Below are 25,472 nucleotides of genomic sequence, written 5' to 3'. Positions count from 1 at the left end.
ATTGAATTTAAGTGGAGGAGGGAAAAGGCTGTGCAAGGTCACCTGCCTTACTTTCTCTCCAGAACCATCTGGATTCAGTGGCCAGATATAGATCAGGATGACTGGGAAGGGCCCCTTGTTATAAGCTACAAAGGAGGAAATGTACACAGAACACTTTGCTAAAATTGAACTGCTTTATACATGTTAACTATTATTATCAGCCGCAGCCTTGCTATGATTTAAGTTCTCACTTCTCATTTGGACTATTGCAATAACTTCCTAATTAGTCTCTCTGCTTTCCTCCAGTAGATTTCCATAGTTGCCAAAATAATATTCTGAAGGTCTGACCATCTCATTTCACTGCTCAAGAATCTTTTTTGTGGCAAAAAATGGGTTTATTATACTGAGAAATAACTTCTCAGTGGGTCTTTCCAAAAGAATTTAGCAAAGGTAGGTTTTGGGGTTTTTTTGTGGTTTTTTTTTGTTTTTTTTTTTTTTAGAAAAAATGGGTTTACACTGAGAAGAAACAACTTCTCAGTGGGCCAAATCTTGTTAGGGTTTTTAGCAACAAAAAGTTATCAAACTGTGCATACCCTCTGACCCAGCAGTGTTGCTACTGGGCTTATGTCCCAAAGAGATCATAAAGAAGGGAAAGGGACCTGTATGTGCACGAATGTTTGTGGCAGCTCTGTTTGTAGTGGCCAGAAATTGGAAACTGAGTGGATGCCCATCAGTTGGCGAATGGCTGAATAAATTGTGAATGTTATGGAATATTATTATTCTGTAAGAAATGACCAGCAGGATGATTTCAGAAAGACCTGGAGAGACTTACACGAACTGATGCTGAGTGAAACGAGCAGGGCCAGGAGATCATTATATACTGCAACAACAATACTATATGATGACCAATTCTGATGGACCTGGCCCTCTTCAACAATGAGATGAACCAAATCAGTTCCAATAGAGCAGTAATGACCTGAACCAGCTACGCCCAGTGAAAGAACTCTGGGAGATGACTAAAAACCATTACATTGAATTCCCAATCCCTATATTTTTGCCCACCTGCATTTTTGATTTCCTTCACAAGCTAATTGTACAATATTTCAGAGTCTGATTCTTTTTGTACAGCAAAATAACGGTTTGGTCATCTATACTTATTGTGTATCTAATTTATATTTTAATATAGTTAACATCTACTGATCATTCTGCCATCTTGGGGAGGGGATGGGGGGAAGGGGGGAAAATTGGAACAAGAGGTTTGGCAATTGTCAATGCTGTAAAGTTACCCATACATATAACCTATAAATAAAAGGCTATTAAAATAAAATTTTTAAAAAAAGTATTTTTAGCAAAGGTTTGGGGTTCTTTGATTATATTGGGTTTTTGTAGCCCGAAGCTAGGGAGCCATCACTAGATGAATTTGAGGGACTAATTTTCAATTCAAAATAGGGTGGTGATTTTACTGCTCAAGAATCTTGAGTGGATCCCTATTGCCTCTAAGAAAGTACAAACTCTTCACCCTAGCATTTACTAGCTCTCCCGTCCCTTCTAATTTGGAAGCATCCTTTCCCCATCCTTCTTTCTTGGCATTCTGTTTCATGCATTCTCCATTCTGCAGCATCTTACTAGTCGCTCCCTAAACTTGACATTCCATCTTTTGTCTCCATGCATTCACACAGACTGATCTTCCTGTCTGGTAGCCAAAGTGGGATTTGAAGCTAGGTTCTCTGATTCCAAAAGTAGTCCTGTACTATTTTTGTAACTAGGTTCTCTTTGATCAAGGTCTTCAGGCAAAGGCCGGATGATGATTTACCAGGGAGATTGGTGAGGAGATTCTGGCTAGGTGCACTGGATAGTGCTGGACTTGGGCTCAGGACAATATAAGCTCTATTCCCACCTCAGACACTCTGTGACTCTGGGCTTAACCTTAATACTGAATCTCTCTCAGTCTCAGTTTCCTCCTCTGTAAAATGGGCACAATAATAGTCCCTACTTTCCAGGGTTATTGACAGGATAAGATAATATTTATGAAGCACTTTGCAGTAGGTGGCATAGTACACAGAGTGCTAGGCTGAAAGTCAGGGCAACTCATCATCCTGAATTCAAATCTGGCCTCAAATACTTCCTAGCTGTGTGACTCTGGGCAAGTCACTTAACTCTGTGTGCCTCAGTTTCCTCATCTGTAAAATGAGCTAGAGAAGAAAATGGCAAACTATTCCAGTATCTCTGCCAAGAAAACTCCAAATGGCGTCACAAAGAGTGAGGTTTTAGAATTCAATGATGAACTGAGAAAAGGGAGAAGGGAGAGATCAGCATCAAGTTTTTACTCATTCTAGTGTGAAATGGAAAACTCCATGAAGGAGGCAGGGTTTCAAAAGGGGCTTGAAGCAATGAGCAAGTAATTGCAGGTAACTTGGGATTTGAATATGAGCATTTGTGTTAAGATCTTCCACACTGGAGACTGGAGTATTTTTGATTACAGAGATGAATGGGGAGGGCACTGCAGGGAATGACTAAAGAAACCTATGATCATGGCTCCCTTTTTCATTCGAAACACCTTTCTCACAGGGAGCAATCCTATGGGGTGAAGTGGGCAAGGACTGACCCCATTGTACCAATGAGGAAACAGGCTTAGAAATTGTGTCTTTTCTTATCCGTGGTTAGAGATGAAAAGGGAACCCTCAGTGGGTGACCCCCCCATTGGCAAGGAATCGTGTTGAGGATTAGGAGAATGAGGGAAAATGTTATTCTGCACTAACTGTGGACATGCGTGCCTCCTTTTTTAGCATGACGAGAGCCAGCAGTGTGCCCGCTTCAGCCTGGATACCACCCATGGAAACTTCTTAATGTTTGCCCACGCCACCGATGGCGATCAGCCCAACAACGACCGGTTCTCCCCATGCAGCACAACCTTCATTGGGAAGACGCTCCGGGGCAAGAAGGATCAGTGTTTTGTGGGTGAGCGGAGAAGCTGGACAGGACTATCTTCTCTGAGTGGAGTCAGGGATTCAGGGCAGTGCCTTGTGGAATCAGGAGGGCAGCAGATGTGGATGCCAGCTCCCCTGGGGGCACCCATCTCTCGGCCTGATGCCACGGGCTGCTGGTTTTTAAACTGCTCTTTCCATTGAGCTTATCCATGAGCACCAGGGAGGATTCCAAGATCATGAAAGTCCTATCTAAAAACACTGCCTGAGCCTCTCTGTCCTCTGCCTTGCTTCCCAATTGTAGTTCCCAATCTCTAAGACCCCAAGTGGATCTTGGTTCAAGGTCAGTTCTAACTCTTGTGAAATGAACTTATTTATTAAAGGCACAGTGACAGCTATAGATAACATTTATGTAGCACTTACATGTGCCAGGTACTGTGTGAAAGGCTCGACAATTATTATTTATTTTATCCTCACAACCACCCTGGGAGGTTGGACCCATTGTTATGATTCCCATCATACAAATGGGGAAACTGAGGTAAGTAGAAGTTCATGGACTTGCCTGGGATCACATAGCTAACAAGTGTCTGAGGGTGGACTTGAATCCCTGTGTCACCTACCTGTCCTATGGCAGGTGTGGCCAAAACCGCAGTCTCTGTCCCTCGTCCCACTCGTCCCCTCTCAACCGCATTTCTTTGTTCCTAGAAACTGACCGGCCCATCTGTGGAAACCACGTGCTGGACCCCGGAGAGGGCTGTGATGTGGGAAGCAGCACCACAGACCCCTGTTGCTATGGCGCTGGTGAGAGTGAAGGGCTCCGCTGCCGGCTGAAGGCCGGGGTGCAGTGCAGGTAGGGGCCTCTGCGCCCCCTCACCCTCCAACCCCCTTCTATCCATCCCAGATCCCTGGACAAGGAGTCCACAACTGGACTCTGATCCCTGGGCTGCCATTAGTGGGTGACTCTGCCCACTTCAGGGCTTCAGTTTTATCTTTTGTCAGATGAGGGGGTTGGAGTAGTTGCTTCAATACCGTGCTCTGCATTTCAGGCGAAAGCCTGCCAGAAACAATTTTATTTAATAATAATTACAATAATTGTTGTTCCATTGCACCCAACTCTTTGTGACCCATTTGGGGTTTTCTTGGCAAAAAGATACTGGAGTGTTTTGTGTTTCCTTCTCCAGCTACTGTTACAGATGAGGAGATAAAGCAAAGGGTTAAGTCATTTGCCCAGCACCACATAGCTACTAAGTGTATGAGGAATGAGGTGAACTCATGAAGATGAGTCTTCCTGACCCCAGGTCTGGCACTCTATCCATTGCACCACTAGCCACAAATAACAATAGCTAATGTTCATATAGTACTCACTACGTGGGCTAAGAACTTTACAAATATTATTATTTTCTAATATCCAAGCATTTCTGGACAGGAATGTCCAAAGTGACCTAGTCTTTCCATGCCTTGGACATGATTCTAGCCCAAGCTAATTTGGGTTAACATGTATTGGAATCTTGGACTAGGAAAAGACTGTAATAAGTGAAAATAAGAGTTTGAGGTTAACATCCTATGATAGTCACTATGCAGTTCCTTCCTGAAACCCCTCCCCTCAAAGATTTAATGGAGTCCTTCTTCTCCTCAATATGGTGAATCTCTTTTGAATGATAGAAGAATGGAATCTTCTCACTGGCCACCCATTCCAGAGATGGAAAAGGCAAGGACCAAAAGAAGACCAGTGGTCCTCTTGGCTCCAATGCAATATACTCCCTTAACACATTTTCTTAGGAAAGATCTGTCTTCCACCTCTCACGCAGTTTTCCAAAGAGAGCAAGTTCAGAAAGAGCTTTTAGACTAGGAGAAAATAGAATTTCTTAATAGTTTCAGTTTTACTAAAAAGATTTCAAATATGCTTCTCACAAAATAAGAGCCACCAGAGGTAGAGGACACCTTGGAGTTAACCCAACCCCCTGAATTTATAGTCAAGTGCTGGAATTAAGAGTCCAAAGACCTGAACTTCAAACCTCTCTGATAGTTAATCTCTCTGAGCCTCAATTTCCTCATTTTAAAACAGAGACAGTAAACCTTGTGCTATTTCTTGGATGTGGTTTTGGTAAAGACAATGTTTTGTAAGCCTCAATATGCTATAGAAATGTGAATAAAAAGAATCATCCTCATTATGACTTGCCCAAAGGCTCCTTCATAAGAAGGGGCAGGGCTAGGACTAGAGCAGCCTATTCTCACTCTCCATCCAGAACTTTCTCTTAGCCCTGACATACAGATGACTCTGAAAGTCACCCCACCTCCAGACTCTCTTTTCCTTTGTCACGTGAAGAGAAGGATGCCCACCTGTGAGGGACTTTAAAGGAGGACTTTAGCACAACAGCTTTAATGTTCCAGAAGAGAAGCCCAAGATGGAGATCTGCTCCATCTCACTTAGCTAGCAAGTCCCAGAGTTGGGATTCAGCCTAACTAACATCTTCACTCGTAAATCCTATGCTTTTTCCCCATTATACCTGTGGTTAACAGGTTTTTTTCTTTTTTAAGTTTTTTTTCGGATTATACATGTACATTAATTTTTAATAAACATTTCTTTATGAATCATGTTGGGAGAGAAAAATCATAATAAAAGGGAAAACCATGAGAGAAAAAAAAAGAGGAAAAAGGAAAAAAAAAAGTGAACATAGCATGTGTCAATTTACATTCAGTCTCCATAGTTCTCTCTATAGATGCAATTGGCACATTTTATCCAAAGTTCATTGGGAATGCCTTGGATTATTGAACCACTGAGAGGAACCAAGTCTTTCACAGTTGTTTATTGCACAAACCTGTGGCTACTGTGTACAGTATATTCCTGGTTCTACTTGTTTCACTCAGCATCAGTCTGTGTAAATCTTTCTAAAGATTTTTCTAAAATCAGCCTGTTCATCATTTTTTCTTTTCTTTTTCTTTTCTTGTGTCAATAGAGGTAATGTGACTTGCCCAGGGTCATACAACTAAGTGTTGGAGGCCAGATTTTAATGCAGGTCCTCCTGACTCCAGAGCCAGTGTTCTATTCACCTACCACCTAGCTACCCATTACCAACCTTTTCATGACCCCTTTTTAACATTAAACAGTGTCATGGACCAGTTCTTCTAACAGCTGTAATTTTAGTGTCTATTGGTGTTAAAAAAAAATACTTGATAACATAAAAACTACCATGAACTCAATTTTAAATGAATTTGTATTTTCTTAATCACATAATCTACATATATTTTAGAAACAATATTATATATATCATACATTTATATATATGATATATATAGGGTTTCAATTACTAAATCAAGTGAAAACTAAAAGATTTGGATTCAAATATGGCCTCTGATAGGGTAGCTAGGTGATAGAGTGGATAGGATGCTGCTGGTCCTGAAGTCAGACAGATTCATCTTCCCGAGTTCAAATCTGGCCTCAGATATTTACTAATTGTGTGATCCTGGGCAAGTTACCTAACACTATTTGCCTCAGTTTCCTCATCTGTAGAATGAGCTGGAGAAGGAAATGGCAGACCACTCCAGGATCTTTGCCAAGAGAACCCAAAGGGGGTCACAAAGAATTGGGCACCAGTGAAATGACTGAGCCACATACTGTGACTTTCTGACATACTGTGTGACCCTAAGCAAATCAATTTAAACCCTCAGTGCTCTGAGTAACCTACTAGTACATCCAGCCTAATTAATTGTCTGCTACCATCCCTAGCTGTTCTAGTGCTGGAAATACAAAGACAAGAGGTTCTTCCTCCAAGGAGTTTACATGCTACTGAGGAGAAACTGTGAGACATATACTTTATTCAGTTTATAGAAGGTATATTTACTAAATAAAACTCAAAACGACAATGTTTTGTGCTTCCTGAACTCCTTGCACTGGCCCCACAGGCAAGAGGGTCTGTGACTTGTGGGTAAGGCCAATTGACAGGTAAAACAAGGTTAAGGATCCCTTCATCCCCTGCCTCACTCCAGCCCCGGATCTGGAGCTCATAGAGGGAAGTAGCCAAATCCCAGACCTGAATGTAAGAAAATCCCAATCCTCACTGCCTCAATGACTGGGGGCACACTTTCTCTGAACTTCCTCATGTATTAAAGGAGTGACATTTGAGCTGGACCCTGAAGGAGAGATAGATAGAAGGAGCAAACAGAAGCCCATTGAAGACAAGTGCAATAAGTCATAATGTCTGGATTAAAAGTCTATAATTGGTAGGTTGAGGAAATAGTTCTGTCCTCACAACCCTTCCCAAAGCAGTTGGAGGGTCCCATAGTGAAGAGAACTGACTTAGAAAACTTATCAAGGAGAGTTAATTTAAAAAGTCATTGGACTATTAATATTAAAGCATTTGTGGGAAGACAGGCAAATTAGTGCATTGGTGGTAGAACTGTGAATCTGTACAGCCATTTCGGAAAGCAATTTGGACTTAAGCAAATAAAGTGACTAAAATGTCTATGCCATTTGACTCAAAGATTCTCTTACTAGGCTTATATTTCAATGAGGCCATTGAAAAGAAGAAATTCCCCATATTCACCAAAATATACATAGCAGCATTTTTTATGATAGAAAAGAATTGCAACTAAAATGCTAGTTGAAAAAATTAATTATTGGCAAAGTAGCGGGATATAAAATAAGCCAACAAAAATCATCAGCATTTCTGTATATTACCAACAAAAGAAGAGATGGTAAGAAATACCCCATTTAAAATAATCATAGATAGCATAAAACACCTAGGGATACATCTGTCAAGACAAACCCAAGAATCACATAATTATTAACATAATTATAAAACACAGTTTATATAAAAATGCCAGATTAACTAATTGGTGAAATAATAATTCATGGGTGGACAGAGCCAATATAATGCAAATGACAACTCTACTTAAACTAATGTACTTATTTAATGCCATCCCAATTAATTACCAAAAAAATTATCTTATCAAGTTAGAAAAAATAAGAACAAAATTCATTTGGAAGAATAAGCGGGTCAAGAACATCAAAGGAATTAATGGGAAAAATATATTAAGGAAGATGGCTTAGCAATACCAGATCTTAAATTATTATAAGACAGTAATTATCAAAACTCTCTGATAGTGGCTAAGAAATAGAAAGGTTGATTGATGAAACAGAGTTGACATTCAATACACAATAGTAAATTATTATAATAACCTTGTGTTTGACAAATGTAAAGATTCAAGCTTGTGGGATAAGAATTCACTACTTGGTAAAAATTGCTGGAAAAACTAGGAAGCAGTCTGGCAGAAATTATACCATTTTCCAAGATAAGTCCAAAATGATCTATAAAGGGAGATATCATAAGTAAATTAGAAGAACTGGAACACATTACCTGTCAGACTTATGAATAGGAAAAGAATTTGTGGATAAATAAGAGAGAAAGAAAATTGTGATAAATGGATAATTTTGATTACATTAAATTTTAAAAGTTTCATATTAATAAAGCCAACATAACCAAGATTATAAGAAAAGCAGAAAACTGGGGAAGAGGAATTTACAGAGTTTCTTAGAAAAAGATTGTGCAAATTAAAACAACTTTGAAATATCATCTTCCATCTATCAGATTGGCTAAAATGATAGCTGTTGGAAGGGATGTGGAAAAATTGAGGAATTAATGCACTCTTAATGGAACTGATCCAACCATTTTGAAGAACAATCTGGAATTATGCCCCCAAAGTTATAAAATTGAATATCTTTGACCAGAAATATTACTATAAAGTCTTTTTCCCAAAGTGATCAGAAAAAAAGGAGAAAAATCTATATGATTTAAAATATTTATGCAGCTTTTATGCCACAAATAAAGAGTTTATAGTAGCAAAGAACTAGAAATTGAGGGATACCTCTCAATTAAGAGATGGCTAAACAAGTTATGGTATGTGATTATGATGGAATATTACTGTGCTGTAACAAATAATGAAGTGGTTGATTTTAGAAAAACATAAAAAGATTTGCATGAAATAATGAAGAGTGAAATGAGTAGAACCAAGTATACAACAATAGCAATGTTGTTTGAAGAATTAACTGTGAATGACTTAAGTTATTCTGAGTGTTATGAATACGCAAATCAACTACAAAGAATCTGTGAAGGAAGTTGCTACAATCTACCTTCAGAGAAAGAACTGATAGACATATTCATATACACATACACACACACAAACACACATACCTACATATATATGTATCTGTGTCAAAGGGTGACCTTTTCTAGTGTGAGGTGGGAAGGGAGGGAGGGAGACAGTTCAGACCTTAAAATGTAACAAAAATAGATAAATAAAATTATTTTTAAAAGATAGCAAAGAATTAGAGACAAAGTAGGTATGCAACTATTTGTACTTGGCTAAATAAATTGTGGTACCTGAAAAAAATGAAGTATTATTGTGTTTGTAGCTGTTCAGGGCCTCCAGTTCTAGGGCTGCAGGGCTTATATCTGGGCCCTGGATAACATAGTGATATATTTCATCTTTCAGTCCCAGCCAAGGCCCCTGCTGTAGCCCAGATTGCAAATATTTCTCCATGGGAAAGCTGTGCCAATCTGAGACAGAGTGCCTGTGGGAGAGCACCTGCCTGGGAAACGCCGCCTACTGCCCTGTCCCGCTACCCAAGGCCAACTTTACTCCATGTCTCATGGGAGCTAAGATCTGCCTTGATGGGGTGAGTCTGGTCTCAACTTTGTAGTAGAGAGCCTTCTAATTGGTCTTTCTCTCTTTATCTTCCTCTAATTTATCCTTATCAGATCTACCAAAATGACTTTTAATGTCTAACTCTATCTATTTTGCTCAACAGTCTGAAGTGGCTTCCTAGTATCTGAATGACAGAATATAAACTTTTCTACCTGAAGGAAGGAAATAAGCATCTATTCAGCACCTACTGTGTGCTAGCCACTTTACAAATAATATTTCATCTGATTATCACAACATCTCTTGGAGGGAAGGACTACTTATGTTCCTAATTCGCAGATGAGGAAACTGAGTCAGATAGTGAATTGACTTGCGCACCCTCACACAGGTCCAGCTCTCTAGCTCCTGTGTCACCTCGCTGCCGGGGGCTAATGCCCTCCACACTTGGCAGCGGCCCACTGTTCCACCTTTGTCTCACTTTCCTCCTCCAGCTGAGCTGCCACTACTCTATGACTTATATGTTTTGTCTCCCTCTTTACACAGACCCTTCCCTCTACTTCCCCCCCACCCCTTGCTGTCTTCTCATGGCAGAGGGGCTTGCCTCGCTCAATGGCACTATGAGCCACGCTGTCTAGGATTCCCAGGATGGACAGGTCACAGAACAGAGGAGAGTTCTGACAAAAGGTGATCTGCTGGAAAAGGAGACTATAGGAAGTTCTACAACATCCAGAAATAATGCTTTAAAAAAAAAAAAAAACTATTACATCCATCATAGGAGATTCAGATGCTAAAGTAGGAAATCAAAAGATGGAAATTCTATGCTCTATGGCGCTCCCCTAGTGCTTGTCTCGGACCTCCTAGGTGTGACCTGAATGAATGCAGGTGATGACAAGATTTACAGGATCTGGAGACAGAGAGCCTGAAGAACTACGGCCAGAGGTTCACGATGTCGTACAGGAGGAAGCAACAAAAAACAGTCCAAAGAAAACGAAGAGCAAAAAAACAAACAAACAAAAAAAAAAACCAAATGGCATCTGACGACACTTTACGGGTAGCTGAAGAAGGAAAGTGAAAGGTAAAGGAGAAAAGGAAAGATACAACTGGATGCAGAATTCCAGAGAACAGAGCAGAGTGAGATAAAAAGGTTTCCTTATGTGAGCAATACAAAGAAATAGGAAAAAAACAGAATGGGGAAAAACGAGATCTCTCGGCAAGAAAATTAGAGAAATCAAGGGAACTTTCATGAAAGGTGGGGATGATAAAAGACAAAAATGGTGGGGACTTTAGAAAAGTCAAAGAGATGAAGAGATGTCGAGAATACACAAAAGAACTATACAAGAAAGATCTTAACATCAAGATAACCACTATAAGCCCAACAGTGTCTGAATGACCTGAAGAAGGAAGTGAAGTGGGCCTCAGGAAGTATTGTTAATATGTGGTGATTCAGAAAATGCATCCACATCCAGAGAGAGAACTATGAGAGAGTGATTGTGGATCAAAGCATAGAATTTTCACTTGATTGTTAGTTTATTCCATTCTTTCTCATGATTTTTCTTTGCCTTTTGATCTATTTTTTCTTACACAACATGACAAATATGGACATATTTCTAAAAGAATTGCACATACTTAACCTAAAGCAGATTATATTTTGGAGAAGGAAGAGGAAAGGAAGAAAAATTTGGAATACAAATTCTTATCAAAATGAATGTTAAAAACTATCTTTACATATATTAAGAAAAATAAAATACTATTAGTGGGGGGAAGAAAGTATTGCTAATAGTAGGGCTAATGGAGGTGTTGGAATTCCAGCTGAGTTATTTAAAAACCTAAAAGAAGATATTAAAGTATTGCACCCAATATGTCACCAAATTTAGAAAACAATCCACTGGCCACTGGATTGGAAAAGATCAGCTTCCATTCCAATCCTAAAGAAGGGCAATGTCAAGGAATGTTCAAATTACTAAGAAATTTTACTTATTTCACATTTCACCGAAGTTGCGCATAAGATTCTACAAGCTAGACTTCAGCAACATGTGAACTAAAAACTACCAGAACAGAACACTGGTTTTCAAAGAGACAGAAGAACTAGAGATCACATTGTCAGCATTCACTGGATTAAGGAGAAAGCAAGAGAGTTTGAGAAAAACATCTACTGCTCCCATAATCTAGAAAATCCTTGTAAAATTTATATTAGAAAAGTCTGAATCTTTCCTTTTTATTTTATGGGATGTTCACTGTATATTATTGTAAAATTTGGGTTAATTATTGATCATAGGCTCTGTGTCATCTGCTGGCTTTTGCTTGTCATCTGTAGCTTCTGTAAAACTTACCAAAAAATCTTTTAATTTCTTATGCTAACCCACAATATATCAAAACCACAATGGAGAAAGTCATAACATGGAAAGAATAACTTTTGCTTCATTGAATACACTAAAGCCTCTGACCGTGTGGATCACAACAAAATGTGGAAAGTTCTTAAAAGGATAGGAGTGCCAAATAATCTTATTTGTCTCCCAAAGAACAGAATGCAAGCCAAGAAGCAACAGTTAGAACCTAACATGGAACAACTGATTGGTTTAAGATTGGAAAAGGAGTTATTTATTTTATATGCAGAGTACATCATGTGATATGCCAGGCTGGACAAATCCAAAGCAAGAATTAAGATTGCCAGGAAAAATATCAACAATCTTAGATATATAGATGATACTACTTTGATGGCAGAAAGTGAAAAATTAAGAAACTTCCTGATGAAGGTAAAAGAGAAGAATGCAAAAGTTGGCTTGAAACTTAACATCAAAAAAACTAAGATCTTGGCAACTGGTCTCATCACTTCTTGGCAAAGAGAAGGAGAAGAAATAGAAGCAGTGAGATTTTATATTCACTGCACAGAACTACAGTCATGAAATTAAGACACTTGTTTATTGGAGGAAAGCTAAAGCAAATCTGAACAGCAGACTAAAAAGCAGAAACATCACCTTACTGACAAAGGTTCATATAGTCAAATCAATGGTTTTTCCAGTAGCAATGAATGATTGTGAAAATTGAACTATAAATTAACCTGAGCAACACAGAATTGATACTTTTGAATTGTGGCACTGGAGAAAACTTTTGAGAATCCTTTGGATAACAAGGAGGTCAAATCAGGCAATACTTAGAGGAATTAATTCAGACTGGAAGACCAAATACCAACAGTGAACCTTAAATACTAATAAGAACACAGAATTCATTAGAAAAAAATCTTGATATTAGGAAAGCTCATTGGTAAAATGAAAAGGGGATGACAGAGAATGAGATGGATAAATAGTCTAAGTAAAGCAATGAGTATGTGCTTAGATAGGTCTCAGGAGTTAGTGGAGGATCAAAGACCTTGTGTGCTATGCTGATCCATGCAGTCATAAAGAGTTGGACATGGCTGATCAGCATCCTACACCACCACACAAACAGTCCTGCATGGTGGGAATGCATTCCTTCTCTGTTTTTCAGAATCCTTCTTTTTCAATCCATCTACTAGTGATCTCTTACCTCTAGGATTAAATATAAAATAAAATCCTGATTGGCAATTTAAAGCTTTTATAAACTGATTCCTTCCTACCTTTCCTATAAAGAATATATCTTCTTATATCTTATTCTCCAATTACTTGAAAATCCAGAGCTGTTCCTCATTTATAACACACTATCTACTGTGCTAAGTGTTGTATATCAAAGACAAAAAGGAAAAGGTCCCTGCCTTCCAGGAGCTCATAGTCTAACAGGGGAGATAATGTGTACATGTATGCAGAGTATATATGCAACAAAAACAAGATTGTTAGGGGAGGAAGAGCATTGAGAGCTAAAAAAAAGTTTGTGCAGAAGGGCATACTCAAGGTGAGTCTTAAAGGGAAGAAGTTGTTCTTAGAAGCAAAAGAGTGCATTTTAGGCACAGGGACAGCCAGTTCAAAGGAAGAAAGGTAGGAGATGGAGCATTGTGCATGAGAAGACCAGTTTGGTAGTACTACTGAGTACATGAAAGGAAATAATATATAACATGTCCAGGAAAGTAGGCTTTAAATGGTAAAGTACTTTAAATGCCAAAAAAGAAGGGAACCAGGAAAACCTAGGTTTAAGTCTAACATCTGACATATGACTCTGGACAAATCACTTGACCTTTCAGTGATCAGCTAGAGAGCATCCTGAAGAAGGCAATTAGAATGGTAAGAGTTTTCAAATTTCATGTTCTATGAGTTAGGCTGAAGAAAGTGGAGGGATTTACATTGGAGATGGGCAGAAGATAACCATCTTTCAGCATCTGAAATACTATCACATCACAGAGGAATTGGGCAGGATCAGGAGTGTAAAATACAAAAAGGAAGATTTAGATATGTCAGAAAAGCTTTCTCACAAAGAGATATTTCTCACCATGGAATTGGTTGACTAGAAAGTGATGGATCTCCCAAATTGGAGGCATTTAAGCAAGGGCAGGAAGACCATTTGAATACAGTGGAGAGAGATCAATTATGGCCAATTGACCAACTCTGAAGCTTTGATGGTGTGCTATGATCACAAATAGTGTCCTTGGGACACTGTTCCCTCTTTGTGCTACATCTCCCCCAGATCCAATTCAACAAGGCTCTTCTAAATCCCTTTCCAAGCTGCAATATGGGCAGACAATGCTGGATAGGAGATATAAGGGAAGACCTGGGGACTCTGAGCTCATGTAGGTTAGAAGGGAGGGTCACATTGCATGCTAGGCTGAGGAGTTTGTACTTGATGGTTTGGTATTAATTAAGAAGTCCCTTGGTCTAATACCTCCGTTGTGGCATATAAAGAACAATGAATATGAAATTTGAAAGTCAGTCTGAATCCTTTCTCTGCTACTGTGTGACCATAAGCAAGTCAGTTCCCTTTTTCCCAGACTCCTTTTCCTAACTATAAAATAACCTAGATCCCTGAGGTCTCTACCAACTCTCAATCCTATTATCTTCTGTTTCCACAGAGCTGCAGAGGCTCTCTGTGCCTCAACCATGGTTTGGAACCCTGTGAATGTGTCAGCATCTCCCCATGGGAGCAGTGCCACCTTTGCTGCCAGAAGCCAGGTATCTCCTGGGCAGGAATCCCTAGGGCCATCTTGGGCAGAATGGCATAGTCTGTAATCACTAAAATCCCTGGGGTGAGGAGATGAGACCTGGATTTGGAAAAGGGGGACCTTGGCTCTGCCACTTACTAGCTAACTTTTTAACAGTCACTTCCTCTCTCCTTCATAATAACTCCAGCAAAGCTTTCTTCAGAAATTCATTCTTTTTAAATATTCTAAGTGCTATGGAGGTAAAACTTAACATTGCGAAGAGAGCTCCAAATACTCTGAGTGACTAAAAGTGACTAAATGTCTTTTTTGTGTGATCCTATTCCTTCCAGCAGAAGTTGAGAGCCAGGGGTGAGGCTAGTACTGGGAACCAGGTATGGGGACAGTGGGTCTGCACTATCCTTAGGACATTTATCCTGTGGTCACCTACTGACTTCTCGCCTTTGCAGGCCTTTGGGAAATGAGATGCGGAGTGGATGCATGAAAGGAAGGGATGTGAAGGTAGAATGTGGGAGAGGTGAATACAGTCATATGTAGTCATAGTTAGAATCTTAGACCCAGATATTTAGTCCAAGATTCAGAAGTGAAAGCCCTGGTCTCAAATCCCAGCTCTGCCTTTTACTGCCTTGAACAAGGCACTTAATTTCTCTGGAATTAATTTTATTTAATTCCACTTTTTGTCTCAAGAACTCCTCAGACCAGCTCTGATTTTAAAAGCATGAACGTGTGCAGAAGGTGGAAATTTGGGCTGATATCAGAGGATGAATGCAAAAAAAGAGCTTTGTCCTATAGAAATATCAGGAGTACTTCATGACCAAAGGAGGCCTGAAGGAGCAGGAGTGGGAAAAGGAAAAAGCTCTAGATATTGGTTTTGAATTCCACCCTCATCCTACCCCATTCTGGCTGCATGACCAGCTCCTTGTGTCCTTGGGACCTTGTTTTGCCCAACTTAAAATGGGAATCATGATATTTTAAAAATCTACTTCATAGGACTGTCATGGGGATGATGTTTTTAAAACCTTAGAGAGCCGTGGGATAGTGGACATGAGGAGAATGCATTAGCAAAGTGCTGCAAAAGACAGCACCAAAAACTGTAAAAGACTGAGGCATGTAACACGGGGATGGGATGATGGCTGGACAGGCCTAATGATGAGCTGGCAGTCACAAAATATATTTATGAAAAACAAAACAAAACAAAGTGAGTTTGCGGTGCACTGAATAGGTCTTCTACGATTTATGAAGATGAGTAATCAGGGTGAGAGGTTAGTATGTGCAGTTAGGTCTACTGTTAATAATAGTAATAGCTAATACTTAGGTTATTATGCTAAGTGCTTTATAGATATTTGATCCTCATAACAACCAGGGCAAGGGTGGAGAGGTGCTATTCTTTTTTCCTATTTTATATATGAGGAAACTGAGGCAGCAAATGAAGTGACCTACTCAGCGTCAAACAGGCAATAAGTATCTGACCCCAGGATCTTGCTGATTCTAAGCCCAGTGCACCATCCATTGGTCCACTCAGCTACTGTTAATAATAATGACTGCAGTGATGACACGGATGGAGATAAAAAAGGGAAAATTATTTTTCCAAGACCATAGTACAAGGGGAGGCTGAATGTGACAGTAGACAGAGCATCGGGCCTGGAGTCAGGAGATCCAAAGGCAAATCCAACCTTGGGACACTGACCAAGGAAGCCTGGGCAAGTCTATCTGCCTGTTTCCTCCTCTGTGAAACAGATAGCACCTCCCTTCCAGGATGGCTGTAAGGATAAATCGAGATGATGATTGTAAAGTGCTCAGCATGGCGCCCAGCATCCAGTAGGTGCTAGATGTTGGCTCCTTTAACAACAGTGAGACCGCCAGCCCCAGGTCTCCAGATTCCAGGCCCTTTCCCCAGTACCACGGACAGCTCCAGAGAGTTGTGATGGCAAAGGGCGGGGAGAGTGATCCTCCACAAGCCTGGCTCCCTACCTTTCCCACAGGCCGGCCCCGGACCTGTGCCAGCACCACATCCTCCCTGCTGAGGTCCGAGTTCAACGGCAGCCGGGTCCCACTGACCCCCGGCACAGCGTGCAAGGGCCGCCAGGGCTACTGCGACAAGTTTCACATCTGCCGCCTGGTGGACGAGGATGGGCCGATGGCCAGAGTGAAAAATGCCATCGTAGGCTTCATGGAGCTGGAGGACCCGGCTGCCTGGATGAAGGTGAGGGCTCCCAGCTGGCAGCTCACCCGCTCTGGGAATCTTCCTGCCATCTTTTTTCTGCTCTAGCAAAAAAAAAAAAAAAAATATATATATATATATATATATATATATGAAGAGAAGACTCAGGATATTTCAACTTCCCCTGTTGGAAGGGCTAGCTTGGAGAAGAGGGATGTCATCAGCGAATCCCTTTTCCATCTGGATCTCTTCCTTGCTGATGACAAATGCCCCAGGTACAAAAATTTAAAAAAAAAGAAATGACTCCAGGGGCCGCTAGGTGGCACAGTAGATAAGCACCAGCCCTGAAGTAAGGAGGACCTGAGTTCAAATCTAGCCTCAGACACACAACACTTCCTACCTGTGTGACTCTGAGCAAGTCACTTAACCCCAATTGCCTCATCAAAAAAAAAAATTTACACACACACACACACACACACACACACATATATATATATATATATATATAGAGAGAGAGAGAGAGAGAGAGAGAGAGAGAGACTCCATTTCTTCAAGAGTTCAAAGGAAAATGTCTATTAGCATCTTATTTATTATTACTTTGCACATTCTTTCTGAAATTTCCATGCCACATTCTTATATAGTTGTCCTCTAATAATCTTCAGCTTCCTTTTTTTATTTTACTGGAAAGCCAATAATTCCCTCCATATTTAGCTGATCACAGTATCCTCATTTCTGCCTTTTGGTTTAAAAAATATAAGGTCTTCCAGTTAACTGTTTCAATTTTTTGTGCTTCTTTTATGTCTCTATATTTTGTTTTGGTTTTGCCCAAGCCCTCAGTCTCTATGACTCTAGTACTTTATGAAACTCCCCTGCCTCTCTAAGACCCCATCTTTTCTATATTTTAAATTCTCATTATCTGATTTCTAGTCATATATTCTGTTATCTGTTACCATGATTCAGAATTCCCTTGGCATCCACACCAATGCTGGCTGTATCTTTTCCTACAACTCTGACATACAAAAAAAATGATCCCTGCTCCCCACTGTTGCTTTCAGACCCTCCCCATACCCCCCCTTAAAGTTTCCCCCACCCTCTCCATGTTTTGTTGCTATCCTCTATAGATTTCCCCCTCTCTCCTTTCCCTTTCCCGCAATAATTTCAGCACCTGGCTTACAGTTTTCTCATCACCTGCCAACCAGCTCTGTTGTTTTGTCAACTTTCTTACCTCCCATGTCTTCAGTCTTATTCACACTCCTATGTCCTCAGTCTCACACCACTCACAAGAGAAGTCATGCTTCAGAATACCTGCTTTTAGAAAGCAGAATACAACAAAATCCACCAAATCTTTTATTTGTCTTTGCAAAGAGAAACTGGAAGTCATCTTTCCCTATAGTTGTCACTTCCCATTCTGCATTTTAGGGATAGTGAAAATGTTAAGATTAATATATTTCAGTTTTCCACTCACTAGTCATTTAATGAAAATCTCACATGTGGAGTGACAAAGTTAAATTCATATTTAGAAATAGTCTTTAAAAGTGTGATTTTTATCACTGTACAGCCATCATGGCAGGAGAAAAAACGGGCTGCATAGAACTGGGGTCTATTTTGTATTTTTTGTTTCATAGGTTGCAGTAGCCAAAAAAACCTATCACCAAGTGTCTGCCTTACTTACTAGTGATGAATTTGTCCCCAGGTATCTATGTTAGTCCTCAGAAACCAGACACAAGTTTTTGTTCTTGAAGCCTTTCCAGCATGTTTAAAAACTGTTAGAGGTAGAACTCTGCTGGGCGTTATAACATTCCAGTCCCTAGAGTTACTTCAATGCTAAGATGAAGCACAGGAAGAGAAATTTATGAAGAGTAAATGACATAAATTTGCAGTTGTCTCTGAAAGGATGGCTTTGTGATTTTCCCCAGTCATGTCTGGTAACATTTATTTAGGAGGAAAACCCAGGTTTGAGGTTTGACAAGAATACATCATCGGGTCTCAATTTTCTTTCTTTTTCCTTTTTTTAAATTTTCAATAGTATTTTATTTTTTCCAAATACATGTAAAGATAATTTTCAACATTCATTTTTGCAAGACTTGGTGTTCCAAATTTTTTCCCTCGTTTGTTTACCTCTATCTTCTGCAGAGACAGCAAGTAATCTTATATAAGTCAAATATCTGTAATTCTTTTAAACATATTTGCATATTTAGCACGTTGTGCAAGAAAAATCAAACCAAAAAGGGGAAAAAACACGAGAGAAAACAAACCAGTCCAAAAAAAAATAAAGATGAAAATACTATATTTTGATCCACATTCAGTTTCCATAGTTCTCTCTCTGGATGCAGATGGCATTTTCCATCCCAAGTCTATTGGGATTGCCTTGAATCACTTCATTGTTGAAAAGAGTCAAGTCCATCATAGTTGACCATTTACTGATCAGTTATTGTGTAGAATGTTCTCTTGGTTCTGCTCATTTCACTCAGCATCAGTTCATATAAGTCTCTCCAGGCCTCTCTCATCCTGTTTATCATTTCTTACAGAACAATCACATTCCATAACATTCATATAACATAACTTATTCAGCTATTCTCCAATTGATGGGCATCCACTCAGTTTCCAGTTTCTTGCCACTACAAAAAATGCTGCCACAAACATTTTTGCACATGTTGGTCTTTTCCCCTTTTTTATAATCTCTTTGGGGTACAGACCCAGTAGTAGCTCTGCTAGATCAAAGGGTATGCAGTTTTTTTTTAATTTTCATTTTATCCAAATATATGTAAAAACTTTTTTCTTAAACATATACATTCATTTTTTTCATATTTCCATATGTATCACATTGGGAGAGAAAAATCAGAACAGAAGGGAAAAATCACAAGGAAAAAAAAGATAAAAATAGTTTGTGTTTATCTACATTCAGTCTCTATACTTCTCTCTTTGGATGCAGATGGCATTTTCTATCCAAAGTTTATTGGCATTGCCTTGGATCATGAACTACTGGGAAGAACCAAGTCTGTCATAGTTGATCATAATACAATCCTGCTTTTGTTGTGTACAATGTTTCCCTGGTTTTGCTTGCTTCAGAAAGTGTCAGTTCAAATCTTTCCAAGCCTTTCTAAAATCAGCCTGTTCATCATTTTTTAATAGAAAAATAATATCCCATTACTTTTTATGCCATAAATTATTTAACCATTCCCCAATCAATGGGCATCTTTTCATTTTCCAATTGGTTGCCACCATAAAAAGAGCATCTGCAAACATTTTTGGATATGTGGATCCTCCTCTCTCAGTATGTACAATTTTATAGTCCTTAGGCCATAATTCCAAATTGCACTCCAGAATGGCTTGATCAGTTCACAACTCCATCAACAATGCATTAATATCTCAGTTTTCCCACATCCCTTCCAAGAGGCATTTATCATTATCTTTTCCTGTCATCTTAGCCAATCTGAGAGGTGACGTTAACCTCAGAATTATCTTCACTTTCATTTTCTGAGCAATAGTGATTTAAAGCATTTTTTCATATAACTAGAAATGGCTTTCCTTTCTTCATCTGAAAATTGTCTGCTCATATCCCTTCACCATTTGTCAAGTGGGGAATGACTTGTATTCCTATAAATTTGAGTCAGTTCTCTGGACCTCAATTTTCTATTCTACAAAATGGGGATTATATTACTTACTTGCAGTATCAATCTCATGTGATGAGTAATTAGTTTTGAAAAAAATTTTAATCTGAATATTTTCCCTTCAGACTCGCTGGTGGGCCATTCTGCTGGCCATCCTGACTATAGCGGCAATGATGTCCTTCACTGTGTTCTTTTTTGGAAAAACCGCAGACAGTGAAACAGGTAAAATAAAAAACAAATAAATCAAAATAAAGCACAAGTCTGATTGGGAATCCCAAGTTGAGGATGAAGATGGGAGGCAATTACCTCCAAATTCTGACCCCTTAATTCCATCTATTTTCCCTTTCTCTCTCCTTAAGGAATGGAAATGACAAGCAGGGCCAAGGAGTTGGTCAAGCCACAGTCTCATCTGACTGTGACCCATTGGGAGTGGGCTGAATTCTACACTGAGACTACCTGTGTGGAGGAGACGAGGATTGAGCAGGTCACAGTGGGACAGTGAGCCTTGCCTTGCCCATGGTGCCATCCCACTGACTCATCGGTGAAGGAAACAAGGATTTATCCATAGGGCCTAGAATCAAAGCAGTGGAGCATACTGGAGAAAAATAGGATTGGGATGCATTATCTTCTTTACCATTTACTTAAATCTGAGATCCTAGTCAAAGCAGTTACATTCTCTAAGCCTCAGTTTCCTGCCTTTGTAAGATGAAGGGGTTTGGACTCGTTGGTTTCCAAAGCTGTGTCCAACTTCAACATTTCCTGAAATTCTCTATGCATATTTAATTCTTTTAGGATAAGAAATCTGGGCTAGCAGGACGCAAGGTGGAATTTCAGAACCCAGCCCCTTGGGATCACCCTTCCTTGAAGCCTTCACTGATCATACAATTTTCATAGAATTTAGACAGTAAATAAACATTCTAAGGATTGAGCGAAGGGTTAAAGGATACAAAAAGAGGCAAAAGACACTCCTCCCTCAACAAGTTCACAATCTAAAGGGAAATATGGATTTAGAACTGGCAGGATCCTTTAGGATCGTGAATGTCAGCACTAGAAGAAACATGGGATATCAGAGCTGGGAGGGCCCTTAGAATAATTTGTTGTTACTGGGAGAAACTTTACAACATATAACATCAGGACTCAGGTCTTTGGAATATCAGAGCTGGTAGTGACCTTAAAAAAGAATGAGGGCTGGGAGGACACTTGGAACCCAGGATGTCAGAGCTGGGAGGGCCCTTAGTACACAGGATGTCAGAGCCAGGAGGGCCCTTAGAACCCAGGATGTCAGGGCCAGGTGGATGTTTAGGACACAGGATGTGTCCTAGAGATAGGAGGGCCTTTAGAGACACAGCCTCCTTCAATAAGGATTTTCCCAGTGGCTCAATGACTGAGAGTACACAGCAGTGACATTATTTAGAGAAGGTCCTGCCTTTACAGCCAGGACTCTGTCACTATTCCGTATTGCCAGATTATCCTACCTTGTCTCATCCTCATGTTTAGTATCCCCAAGCTGGACTCTGAGCTCCCTCAGGGAAAGGACTAAATCTTTTACTTCTTGTCTCTGTCTCCTAGGCCAATGCTGGGCACACAAGTAAATGTTCAACACAAACTTGGGGAAGTAAACTGCGTGTGTCTAGGGCTATGTATAGAAGTTCTTATTACGAGTGAGAAATAGCTATTTCAGATCCCAGAAGAGCCTTTTCCTCTATCTTGGGAAAGACAGGGCGTTGTAGAAGGGGCTATGAACAGGGAGCCAGAAGGCTTGGATTATGAACTCCACCTCTGGCTCTGATTCTGCCTGGGACTTTGGACATGTCACTCATGCATCCTTTCTGAGCCTCAGTTTTTCTCTATGTTAAATAAGGAGACTAGATAAGGTTTCTGAGGTCCCTGGTAGCTCTAACAATTTTGAACTGTGATATCATTGGTTTGGGAATTTCAAGTTGACCAGCACTTACTCTGTAATGGGACACAGAGTACTTTATGATTTGCCCAAGGGTCACACAGTCATTGGTGGAAACCTGAACTTTGACTTTTACAGCAAGCTCTCTATCCACTAAGGCAGTCTGCACCTGTAGAATCATGAGTGTTCATAATCAAAGGTGAGGAAAGGTTAACAGGCTAGGCCACTGATAGGAATGTCTCTCATAGGAACTCGTAGGTTTTGTTCTTTACAATTTTTAAAATTCAATTTTATCTTTAGTTTCAGATTCTTTCCCTTCTCCAGCCTAATACTCATTGAGAAGGCAAAAAATATAAAACTCATGCAAAACAAATTTCTGTAGCAACATTCTGGCGGGGAAAAGGAATAAAAATATTTCACTGTGCACTCTGAGTTTATCAGTTCTCTTTCTGGAGGTGGATGGAATTTTTCATCATGAGTCCTTTGAAATTATGGTGGGTCATTATGTTGATCAGAATTGCTAACTTTCTGTAAGTCTTTATAATATTGGTTTTACTGTGTAAACTTCTGGTTCTGCTCTTTTTAACAGTTCATAGAACTCTTACCAGGTTTTCCTGAAACCTTCCTCTATTTTTCCACATTCCCTCCCACATTTGTAATTTTCCTTTTTTGTCATGTTCATCAGTCTAATGGGTTTGAGGTGGTCCCTTAGAGGTGTTTGAATTTGTATTTCTCTTACTAGTAATTTAGAACATTTTTTTCATAGATAATTTTAATTTCTTCCTCTGAAAATTGTATGTTCATATGCTTTGACCATTTATCAATTAAGGAATGGCTCCCTATATATTTGAAAAAGAGAGCTTTATAAGAGAAATTTGCTGCAGATTCCCCACCACCACCAATTTCTCACTTTTCTTCTAGTTTTTGTTTGTATATAAATATTTTAATTTTATGTAACTAAAATTATCCCATTTTACTGTCTATGAATCTTTCTATGTCTTGTTTGGTTATGGAGTCCTCACTTATCCAGAGATCTGAGAAGTAATTTATTTTTTTTTTTTTTTGTTTCTAATTGAAGTTTTTTTATTTTCAAAACATATGCAAGGATAATTTTTCAATTAACCCTTGAAAAGCCTTATTCCAATTTCCCCCTTCTCCTAACCCCCTCCCCTAAATGGTAAGTAATCCAATATATGTCAAACATGTTAAAATGTATAATCCAATACATGTATACATATTTATACAATTATCTTGCTGAACAAGAAAAATCAAATCAAAAAGGAAAAAATTGAGAAAGAAAATTCTAGCAAACCACAACAAAAAGAATGAAAATGCTATGTTGTGGTCCACCCTCAGTTCCCACAGTTCTCTCTCTCTGAATGTAGATGGCTCTCTTCATCACAAGATCATTGGAACTGGCATCAATCATCTCATTGTTGAAAAGTCATGTCCATCAGAATTGATCATCATATAATCTTGTGGCTGTGTACAATGATCTCCTGGTTCTGCTCACTTCACTTAGCATCAGATCATGTTAAATCTCTCCAGGTTTTTCTGAGATTATCCTACTGTTTGTTTCTTATAGAACAATAATATTTTATAACATTCATATATCATCACTTATTTAGCCATTCTCTAATTGATGAGCATCCACTCAATTTCCAGGTTCTTTTCTTTTTTCCTGAGGCAATTGGGGTTAAGTGACTTGCCCAGGGTCACACAGCTAGGAAGTGTTAAGTGTCTAAGGTCATATTTGAACTCAGATCCTCCTGACTTCAGGATTGGCGCTCGATCCACTGTGCCACCTAGCTGCCCCCTCAAGTCTGATTTTTTTGTGTCATTCTTGCTAAGTTGTTAATACTTTTTGAAATTTTCTCACACAGCTCTCTTGTTTTTACAATTTATCCTCTATTGCTCTTAAATTATTTTTCAAACCTTTTTTTTTTTTTTTTGGCTTTTTGTTTTTGTTTTTGAAAAAAACTTCTAGTAATTTTTATTGAACTTGTACATTTTTCTTTGAGGTTTTGCTTGTAGATGTTTTCAAGTCAAGTCACTGTTGAGCTTCTCTGCCACCAAAGTAGATTTTTATGGTCGGATTCCTTTTTGTTTTTTGCTCATTTTTCCAGCGTGGTTATTGACTTCAGACCTTGTTAGTGTTGAGTTCTGAGCTTCTTTATGCCCTTCTGCTGCTTTCCCCACTCAATCTGGAGGCCTCTAATTTTTTAGAGCTTATAAAGGGGTAGGATGTGGGAAGAGATCTATTCCCTGCCTTCCTGGTCTATGCGTTGCAAGTTCCTGACCAGATTTGTTTCTGTTGGCTTAAGTGTGTGGTTGAGTTTCTGCAGCCTGCTGCTGGACTTATCAGTTAGCTTGCTGGGAGGTTCTGCAAGTTTAGTGACTGAACTGCTGATTTCCTCTTGTCTTTGATCTATCCCACTTTATTCTCCTGCAGGCTTATGTGTGGGACTAAAGTTAGAATGGAGTCCCTCTTCTGCTCCTGGGCTCAGAGCCCAGCTGGGGTTCTGCTCCTTGCTCTCTACAGTCTGCTTCTCTCTGCCCTGGGACTGTACCCAGCACTGGGTAGTGAGTCACAGAGCTGTCAGATGGCACTTGTCCTGCACCCTGCAGAACAGGGGCCCCTAGTGCTCACCCCAGTCTGAGCGCTGGGCAGCTCCCTACCAAAGCTGCTAACTATAACCCGGCCAGTTGCCATTTCTACCTGTTGCCACCCTGGCTGGCTCCCACCCCAGTGTTTGCAGACCTGTCTTCCTAAGCTGCCCCAGGATAGAAACATGACTCATTGTAACTTTTGCTTAGCTTTTCTGGTTAGAATTCAGTCAGACACTGGGTAGCTTAAACCTCCCAACACAGACAATGCCCAGGCTCATCAGCCTGGAAGGGAGGGCGGGGGAATGGGACCTGGAGTAGGAAGGGATGAAGAGGACCATGAAAGGCCTACCTGATGTGGTCTGAGGGCCCAAGGATCTTTGAATGGCATTATTCAGGCAATATTCAAACTGGATGTCTTGCTCTGCTGTACTGAAGTTGTCCCACTCTTCCCCAGGAAGTGCACCCCTGCCCAGACCCTTTCAGATCTCATCACCATCTCTTTCACACCCAGGGTTCCTCTCTAGGGCCCAACTAAAGGCTGCAAGGCTGGGCTTCCCAACTGGAAATCAAAGCTCTCCCCTAAAAC

General features: G+C 39.8%; 1 protein-coding gene across 1 annotated transcript in view; it reads left to right on the top strand.

Moving 5' to 3' along the window:
* The window catches only part of LOC100925760 (disintegrin and metalloproteinase domain-containing protein 10-like), a 49,726-nt gene extending 28,188 nt beyond the window's left edge, over positions 1–21,538 (top strand). The window contains exons 10-16 of the mRNA XM_031947787.1: positions 2,766–2,937; positions 3,609–3,753; positions 9,396–9,579; positions 14,518–14,617; positions 16,587–16,807; positions 20,502–20,598; positions 20,736–21,538. Coding sequence (XP_031803647.1) covers positions 2,766–2,937; positions 3,609–3,753; positions 9,396–9,579; positions 14,518–14,617; positions 16,587–16,807; positions 20,502–20,598; positions 20,736–20,878 — 1,062 coding nt within the window. The 3' untranslated portion in view covers positions 20,879–21,538. The remainder of the gene's footprint in view (positions 1–2,765; positions 2,938–3,608; positions 3,754–9,395; positions 9,580–14,517; positions 14,618–16,586; positions 16,808–20,501; positions 20,599–20,735) is intronic.
* The last annotated feature ends 3,934 nt before the right edge of the window (positions 21,539–25,472 follow it).

The sequence above is a fragment of the Sarcophilus harrisii genome, chromosome 1, assembly GCF_902635505.1.
Source record: "Sarcophilus harrisii chromosome 1, mSarHar1.11, whole genome shotgun sequence".
Classification (NCBI taxonomy): domain Eukaryota; kingdom Metazoa; phylum Chordata; class Mammalia; order Dasyuromorphia; family Dasyuridae; genus Sarcophilus; species Sarcophilus harrisii.
Note: the sequence above shows the minus strand (reverse complement) of the source record. Positions and strands in the feature narration are given on the sequence as shown.